The 10,000-nt window shown below is 31.7% G+C and overlaps 1 protein-coding gene across 5 annotated transcripts in view; it reads left to right on the top strand.

The window, feature by feature from the left end:
- Positions 1–317: 317 nt before the first annotated feature.
- LOC137621665 (teneurin-m-like) overlaps positions 318–10,000 on the top strand; it is a 244,139-nt gene continuing 234,456 nt past the window's right edge. For all 5 annotated transcript variants that reach the window (XM_068352160.1, XM_068352161.1, XM_068352163.1 and 2 more), the window contains exon 1: positions 318–459. In XM_068352160.1, coding sequence (XP_068208261.1) covers positions 321–459 — 139 coding nt within the window. In that variant the 5' untranslated portion in view covers positions 318–320. The remainder of the gene's footprint in view (positions 460–10,000) is intronic.

A 10,000-nucleotide genomic window follows, 5' to 3' on the forward strand; every position in this document is an offset into this window, starting at 1 on the left:
TGTATGTATCAAAGCTGTCGTTCCATACAATTTAATTGCTTTTCTTTTTGTGACCTTGTGCTAATACTCATATCGGTTATTTCAATTTGTACTATGAATATTTTTTAGAGGAACCTATGCTGCCACTTTGCATTATCTTTTCCGCTTAAGAAAAAAATCTAATCAGTGAACACTCTCTCTCTCTCTCTCTCTCTCTCTCTCTCTCTCTCTCTCTCTCTCTCTCTCTCTCTCTCTCTCTCTTCTCAGATTATTGTTACATGAAAAAGTTCAAAGAGAAGTACTCTACTAACTCTTTTTTTTTCTTCTGCGCCTCCTACAGGATGCTGAGACAGAGCCGGGGTGAGGGGAGGGGAAGACCCAACGGCCGAGCCTACAACGACTACCCCCCAGAGCAGGATCATGGGGACCCCCTAGATCCTCCCTATTACGTCCAAGATCTAAATAAACACAGAAGTCTTGGTAAGTGGCCCCACTCTTTTTATCTCTCTGGTGAATTCTGATGTTAAAAGGAAAAATCTACTCTCTTTTATATTGACATTTCCTGAATGAGTTTCAGGCGAGAGTGTATGTTGCGGTAGTAATAATAACAATTGTATGATAACAATAACTGCTATAGTAAGTGTTAGCAGTAGTATTGGTCGTATGATATTAGTAGTTATAACTATGTGATGTTTACGAAAAAACCACTCTCTTTTCTATTGACATTTCCTGAAGGAATTTCAGGCGAGAGTGTATGTTGTGGGAGCAATAATGATCATAATAACTATTGTAAGTGTTAGTAGTAGTATTGGTAGTATGATAGTATTTGTTATAGTAGTGATGGTTATACTAACTAATAGTTATTGAAAAATTATCATATTATCAATGTCGATACGGTCAGTCAAATGTTGTGATCAAAATTAGTTATAATCAAAATTAATCATCTGAAAATTCAGGTAAATGTGCATGCTGATCAGTGCTATTCACATGATTGAATTTTTAGCAATTTTATTCGGTGTTTTGCATGAGAACGTGTATGAACATCCATGCAATACAGGAGCTATGCAAAGGCTTTCATTTTTTTACGTTGCAGTAACGTTATGATTCAAGATAATCGTAGACTTTTTTTATATTGGATTTATGAGTGTGTAGGGCTTTTCATGGAATATTTTTTTTCATTCGGTAAGAGCGCACATGCTCGATATAGTCTTGTGCGTTATTAATATGGTTCATTTGTAGTTAAGCATCGCAAATGATACGTTACTTACTTATTTGATTATGAAAAATTTCAGTCCTGATATTGATTATGATCAGGGCTTTGAAAAACTATTTCAGTATCAGTATTTTGAGGTAATCTCATTGCTCGTTGACGTATATATTTTCTGCATCGAATGCATTATACTGTTAGTACCATGTGCTATTTAGGTAGGTTTGGAATCCGTCCTGTAAGCTTTATGAAGTGTTAATTAGTTTTATATCATAGATATTAATGACATCACATGCTATGACTTCAACTTTCCATTGTTTACCATTGGTGAGTTAATTTATCATGTGCAACGTTCAATTGTTTACCATTTGAGAGTAAATTTATCATGCTTTATGAACTATTGGTAATTTTAGTTGGACCTTCAACTCCCTATTACTCCCTGTCTGGGTTAACATAAGAGCGTCAACCTTTTATTGGCTGATATAAACTGGACGGGGAGTTTAAGACTTGTCATAAGCAGTGCGAAAAGGTACAGACTTGATACACGACTTTAAAAACCTAAAGATTCCCTATTCCATTAGCTGAATTCTAGCTTGATTGCCTATTCCCATTAAGTGAATTTTAGTTTGTTTGCCCATTCCATTATGAGAATTTTAGTTTGATTACTTATTTCATTAAGAGAATTTTAGTTTGATTGCTCATTTCATTAAGTGAATAATAGTTTGATTGCCCAATCAATTAAGTGAATTCTAGTTTGATTGCCCATTCCATTACTAGAATTTTAGTTTGATTGCTCATTTCATTAAAAGAATTTTAGTTTGATTGCTCATTTCATTAAGTGAATAATAGTTTGATTGCCCAATCAATTAAGTGAATTCTAGTTTGATTGCCCATTCCATTACTAGAATTTTAGTTTGATTGCTCATTTCATTAAAAGAATTTTAGTTTGATTGCTCATTCCATTAGGAGAATTCTAGTTTGATTGCCCATTCCATTAAGTGAATTCTAGTTTGATTACCCATTCCATTAAGTGAATTCTAGTTTGATTGCCCATTGCATCAAGTGAATTCCAGTTTGATTATCCATTCCAGTAAGTGAATGCTAATTTGATTGCCCATTCCATTAAAAGAATTTTAGTATGATTGCTCATTTCATTAAAGAATTTTAGTTTGATTGCTCATTCCATTAGAAGATTTATAGTTTGATTGCCCATCCAATTAAGTGAATTCTAGTTTGATTACCCATTCCATTAAGTGAATTCTAGTTTGATTGCCCATTTCATTAAGTGAATTTTAGTTTGATTACCCATTTCATTAAGAGAATTTAGTTTGATTGCCCAATCCATTAAGTGAATTCTAGTTTGATCGCCCATTCCATTAGGAGAATTTTGGTTTGATTGCTCATTTCATTACGAAAATTTTAGTTTGATTACTCAATTCATTAAAAGAATTTTAGTTTGCTCATTTCATTAAGTAAATAATAGTTTGATTGCCCAATCCATTAAGTGAATTCTAGTTTGATTGCCCATTCCATTACTAGAATTTTAGTTTGATTGCTCATTTCATTAAGAGAATTTTAGTTTGATTGCTCATTTCATTAGGAGAATTCTAGTTTGATTGCCCATTCCATTACGAGAATTGTAGTTTGATTAGTCATTTAATTAAAAGAATTTTAGTTTGATTGCTCATTTCATTAAGTGAAGATTGCTCATTTCATTAAGAGAATTTTAGTTTAATTGCTCATTCCATTAGGAGAATTTTAGTTTGATTGCCATTCCATTACGAGAATTGTAGTTTGGTTACTCATTTAATTAAAAGAATTTTAGTTTGATTGCTCATTTCATTAAGTGAATAGTAGTTTGATTGCCCAACCAATTAAGTGAATTCTAGTTTGATTTCCCATTCCATTACTAGAATTTTAGTTTGATTGCTCATTTCATTAAAAGAATTTTAGTTTGATTGCTCATTCCATTAGGAGAATTCTAGTTTGATTGCCCATTCCATTACGAAAATTTTAGTTTTATTACTCATTTCATTAAATGAATTTTAGTTTGATTGCTCATTTCATTAAGTGAATAATAGTTTGATTGCCCAATCAATTAAGTGAATTCTAGTTTGACTGCCCATTCCATATTGTAGTTTGATTGCTCGTTTCATTAAGAGAATTTTAGTTTGATTGTTCATTCCATTAGGAGAATTCTAGTTTGATTGCCCATTCCATTAAGTGAATTCTAGTTTGATTGCCCATTCCATTAAGTGAATTCTAGTTTGATTGCCCATTCCATCAAGTGAATTCCAGTTTGATTACCCATTACAGTAAGTGAATGCTAATCTGATTGCCCATTCCATTAGGAAAATTATAGTTTGATTGCCCATCCGATTAAGTGAATTCTAGTTTGATTACCCATTCCATTAAGTGAATTCTAGTTTGATTGCCCATTCCATTTAGTGAATTTTAGTTTTATTACCCATTTCATGAAGAGAATTTAGTTTGCTTGCCCAATCCATTAAGTGAATTCTAGTTTGATTGCCCATTCCATCAGGAGAATTTTAGTTTGATTGCTCATTTCATTGAGAGAATTTTAGTTTGATTGCTCATTCCATTAGGAGAATTTTAGTTTGATTGCCCATTCCATTAAGTTGAATACTAGTTTTATTACCCATTCCATTAAGTGAATTCTAGTTTGATTGTCCATTCCATCAAGTGAATTTCAGTTTGATTACCAATTCCATTAAGTGAATGCTAATTTGATTGCCCATTTTATTAGGTGAATCCTAGTTTGATTGCCTATTGCATTAGGTTGATTCTAGTTTGATTGCTCATTTCTTTAGGTGAATCTTAGTTTGATTGCTCATTTCATTAGGTGAATCCTAGTTTGATTCCCTATTGCATTAGGTTAATTCTAGTTTGATTGCTCATTCCTTTAGGTGAATTCTAGTTTGAATGCTAATATCATTAGATGAATCCTAGTTTGATTGCTCATTTTATTAGGTTTATTCTAGTTTGATTGCTCATTTCATTAGGTGAATCCTAGTTTGATTGCTCATTTCATTAGGTGAATCCTAGTTTGATTGCCTATTGCATTAGGTTGATTCTAGTTTGATTGCTCATTTCTTTAGGTGAATTCTAGTTTGATTGCTCATTTCATTAGGTGAATTCTAGTTTGATTGCTCATTTCATTAAGTAAATTCTAGTTTTATTGCCCATTCCATTAAGTGAATTTTAGTTTGATTGCCCATTCCATCAAGTGAATTCCAGTTTGATTACCAATTCCATTAAGTGAATGCTAATTTGAGTGCCCATTTCATTAGGTGATTCCTAGTTTGATTGCCTATTGCATTAGGTTGATTCTAGTTTGATTGCTCATTTCTTTAGGTGAATTTTAGTTTGATTGCTCATTTCATTAGGTGAATTCTAGTTTGATTGCCTATTGCATTAGGTTAATTCTAGTTTGATTGCTCATTTCTTTAGGCGAATTTTAGTTTAAATGCTAATATCATTAGGTGAAACCTAGTTTGATTGCTCATTTCATTAGGTGAATCCTAGTTTGATTCCCTATTGCATTAGGTTAATTCTAGTTTGATTGCTCATTCCTTTAGGTGAATTCTAGTTTGAATGCTAATGCTAGTTTGATTACCCATTCCATCAGGAGAATTTTGGTTTGATTGCTCATTTCATTGAGAGAATTTTAGTTTGATTGCTCATTCCATTAGGAGAATTTTAGTTTGATTGCCCATTCCATTAAGTGAATACTAGTTTTATTACCCATTCCATTAAGTGAATTCTAGTTTGATTGTCCATTCCATCAAGTGAATTTCAGTTTGATTACCAATTCCATTAAGTGAATGCTAATTTGATTGCCCATTCCATTAAAAGAATTTTAGTATGATTGCTCATTTCATTAAAGAATTTTAGTTTGATTGCTCATTCCATTAGAAGATTTATAGTTTGATTGCCCATCCAATTAAGTGAATTCTAGTTTGATTACCCATTCCATTAAGTGAATTCTAGTTTGATTGCCCATTTCATTAAGTGAATTTTAGTTTGATTACCCATTTCATTAAGAGAATTTAGTTTGATTGCCCAATCCATTAAGTGAATTCTAGTTTGATCGCCCATTCCATTAGGAGAATTTTGGTTTGATTGCTCATTTCATTACGAAAATTTTAGTTTGATTACTCAATTCATTAAAAGAATTTTAGTTTGATTGCTCATTTCATTAAGTAAATAATAGTTTGATTGCCCAATCCATTAAGTGAATTCTAGTTTGATTGCCCATTCCATTACTAGAATTTTAGTTTGATTGCTCATTTCATTAAGAGAATTTTAGTTTGATTGCTCATTTCATTAGGAGAATTCTAGTTTGATTGCCCATTCCATTACGAGAATTGTAGTTTGATTAGTCATTTAATTAAAAGAATTTTAGTTTGATTGCTCATTTCATTAAGTGAATAGTAGTTTGATTGCCCAACCAATTAAGTGAATTCTAGTTTGATTGCCCATTCCATTACAAGAATTTTAGTTTGATTGCTCATTTCATTAAGAGAATTTTAGTTTAATTGCTCATTCCATTAGGAGAATTTTAGTTTGATTGCCATTCCATTACGAGAATTGTAGTTTGATTACTCATTTAATTAAAAGAATTTTAGTTTGATTGCTCATTTCATTAAGTGAATAGTAGTTTGATTGCCCAACCAATTAAGTGAATTCTAGTTTGATTTCCCATTCCATTACTAGAATTTTAGTTTGATTGCTCATTTCATTAAAAGAATTTTAGTTTGATTGCTCATTCCATTAGGAGAATTCTAGTTTGATTGCCCATTCCATTACGAAAATTTTAGTTTTATTACTCATTTCATTAAATGAATTTTAGTTTGATTGCTCATTTCATTAAGTGAATAATAGTTTGATTGCCCAATCAATTAAGTGAATTCTAGTTTGATTGCCCATTCCATATTGTAGTTTGATTGCTCGTTTCATTAAGAGAATTTTAGTTTGATTGTTCATTCCATTAGGAGAATTCTAGTTTGATTGCCCATTCCATTAAGTGAATTCTAGTTTGATTGCCCATTCCATTAAGTGAATTCTAGTTTGATTGCCCATTCCATCAAGTGAATTCCAGTTTGATTACCCATTACAGTAAGTGAATGCTAATCTGATTGCCCATTCCATTAGGAAAATTATAGTTTGATTGCCCATCCGATTAAGTGAATTCTAGTTTGATTACCCATTCCATTAAGTGAATTCTAGTTTGATTGCCCATTCCATTTAGTGAATTTTAGTTTTATTACCCATTTCATGAAGAGAATTTAGTTTGCTTGCCCAATCCATTAAGTGAATTCTAGTTTGATTGCCCATTCCATCAGGAGAATTTTAGTTTGATTGCTCATTTCATTGAGAGAATTTTAGTTTGATTGCTCATTCCATTAGGAGAATTTTAGTTTGATTGCCCATTCCAATAAGTTGAATACTAGTTTTATTACCCATTCCATTAAGTGAATTCTAGTTTGATTGTCCATTCCATCAAGTGAATTTCAGTTTGATTACCAATTCCATCAAGTGAATGCTAATTTGATTGCCCATTTTATTAGGTGAATCCTAGTTTGATTGCCTATTGCATTAGGTTGATTCTAGTTTGATTGCTCATTTCTTTAGGTGAATTTTAGTTTGATTGCTCATTTCATTAGGTGAATCCTAGTTTGATTGCCTATTGCATTAGGTTAATTCTAGTTTGATTGCTCATTCCTTTAGGTGAATTCTAGTTTGAATGCTAATATCATTAGATGAATCCTAGTTTGATTGCTCATTTTATTAGGTTAATTCTAGTTTGATTGCTCATTTCATTAGGTGAATCCTAGTTTGATTGCTCATTTCATTAGGTGAATCCTAGTTTGATTGCCTATTGCATTAGGTTGATTCTAGTTTGATTGCTCATTTCTTTAGGTGAATTCTAGTTTGATTGCTCATTTCATTAGGTGAATTCTAGTTTGATTGCTCATTTCATTAAGTAAATTCTAGTTTTATTGCCCATTCCATTAAGTGAATTTTAGTTTGATTGCCCATTCCATCAAGTGAATTCCAGTTTGATTACCAATTCCATTAAGTGAATGCTAATTTGAGTGCCCATTTCATTAGGTGATTCCTAGTTTGATTGCCTATTGCATTAGGTTGATTCTAGTTTGATTGCTCATTTCTTTAGGTGAATTTTAGTTTGATTGCTCATTTCATTAGGGGAATTCTAGTTTGATTGCCTATTGCATTAGGTTAATTCTAGTTTGATTGCTCATTTCTTTAGGCGAATTTTAGTTTAAATGCTAATATCATTAGGTGAAACCTAGTTTGATTGCTCATTTCATTAGGTGAATCCTAGTTTGATTCCCTATTGCATTAGGTTAATTCTAGTTTGATTGCTCATTCCTTTAGGTGAATTCTAGTTTGAATGCTAATGCTAGTTTGATTGCCCATTCCATCAGGAGAATTTTGGTTTGATTGCTCATTTCATTGAGAGAATTTTAGTTTGATTGCTCATTCCATTAGGAGAATTTTAGTTTGATTGCCCATTCCATTAAGTGAATACTAGTTTTATTACCCATTCCATTAAGTGAATTCTAGTTTGATTGTCCATTCCATCAAGTGAATTTCAGTTTGATTACCAATTCCATTAAGTGAATGCTAATTTGATTGCCCATTTTATTAGGTGAATCCTAGTTTGATTGCCTATTGCATTAGGTTGATTCTAGTTTGATTGCTCATTTCTTTAGGTGAATTTTAGTTTGATTGCTCATTTCATTAGGTGAATTCTAGTTTGATTGCCTATTGCATTAGGTTAATTCTAGTTTGATTGCTCATTTCTTTAGGCGAATTTTAGTTTAAATGCTAATACCATTAGGTGAAACCTAGTTTGATTGCTCATTTCATTAGGTGAATCCTAGTTTGATTCCCTATTGCATTAGGTTAATTCTAGTTTGATTGCTCATTCCTTTAGGTGAATTCTAGTTTGAATGCTAATATCATTAGATGAATCCTAGTTTGATTGCTCATTTTATTAGGTTAATTCTAGTTTGATTGCTCATTTCATTAGGTGAATCCTAGTTTGATTGCTCATTTCATTAGGTGAATCCTAGTTTGATTGCCTATTGCATTAGGTTGATTCTAGTTTGATTGCTCATTTCTTTAGGTGAATTCTAGTTTGATTGCTCATTTCATTAGGTGAATTCTAGTTTGATTGCTCATTTCATTAAGTAAATTCTAGTTTTATTGCCCATTCCATTAAGTGAATTTTAGTTTGATTGCCCATTCCATCAAGTGAATTCCAGTTTGATTACCAATTCCATTAAGTGAATGCTAATTTGAGTGCCCATTTCATTAGGTGATTCCTAGTTTGATTGCCTATTGCATTAGGTGGATTCTAGTTTGATTGCTCATTTCTTTAGGTGAATTTTAGTTTGATTGCTCATTTCATTAGGTGAATTCTAGTTTGATTGCCTATTGCATTAGGTTAATTCTAGTTTGATTGCTCATTTCTTTAGGCAAATTTTAGTTTAAATGCTAATATCATTAGGTGAAACCTAGTTTGATTGCTCATTTCATTAGGTGAATCCTAGTTTGATTCCCTATTGCATTAGGTTAATTCTAGTTTGATTGCTCATTCCCTTAGGTGAATTCTAGTTTGAATGCTAATATCATTAGATGAATCCTAGTTTGATTGCTCATTTTATTAGGTTAATTCTAGTTTGATTGCTCATTTCATTAGGTGAATCCTAGTTTGATTGCTCATTTCATTACGTGAATCCTAGTTTGATTGCCTATTGCATTAGGTTGATTCTAGTTTGATTGCTCATTTCTTTAGGTGAATTCTAGTTTGATTGCCCATTCCATTAGGAAAATTCTAGTTTGGTTGTTCGTTTCATTAAGAGAATTGTAGTTTGATTGCTCCTTTCATTTGGTGAATTGTAGTTTGATTGCTCATTTCATTAGCTAGTTTGATTGCTCATGTCATTAGGTGGATTCTAGTTTGATTGCTCATTTCATTAGGTGAATCCTAGTTTGATTGCTCATTTCATTAGGTGAATCCTAGTTTGATTGCCTATTGCATTTGGTTAAATCTAGTTTGATTGCTCATTTCATTAGGTGAATCCTAGTTTGAATGCTAATATCATTAGGTGAATCCTAGTTTGATTGCTCATTTCATTAGGTGAATCCTACTTTATTTGCCTATTGCATTAGATTAATTCTAGTTTGATTGCTCATTTCATTAGGTGAATCCTAGTTTGATTTCTCATTTCATTAGGTAAATTCTAGTTTGATTGCTCATTTCATTAGGTGAATCCTAGTTTGAATGCTAATATCATTAGGTGAATCCTAGTTTGATTTCTCATTTCATTAGGTGAATCCTACTTTAATTGCCTATTGCATTAGATTAATTCTCGTTTGATTACTCATTTCATTAAGTGAATCCTAGTTTGATTGCTCATTTCATTAGGTGAATTCTAGTTTGATTGCTCATTTCATTAGGTGAATCCTAGTTTGATTGCCTATTGCATTAGGTTAATTCTAGTTTGATTGCTCATTTCTTTAGGTGAATTTTAGTTTGAAGGCTAATATTATTAGGTGAATCCTAGCTTGATTGCTCACTTCATTAGGTCAATCCTAGTTTGATTCCCAATTGCATTAGGTTAATTGTAGTTTGATTGTTTATTCCTTTAGGTGATTTCTAGTTTAAATGCTAATATCATTAGATGAATCCTGGGTTGATTGCTCATTTTATTAGGTTAATTCTAGTTTGATTGTTCATTTCATTAGGTGAATCCTAGT

The sequence above is a fragment of the Palaemon carinicauda genome, chromosome 28, assembly GCF_036898095.1.
Source record: "Palaemon carinicauda isolate YSFRI2023 chromosome 28, ASM3689809v2, whole genome shotgun sequence".
Classification (NCBI taxonomy): domain Eukaryota; kingdom Metazoa; phylum Arthropoda; class Malacostraca; order Decapoda; family Palaemonidae; genus Palaemon; species Palaemon carinicauda.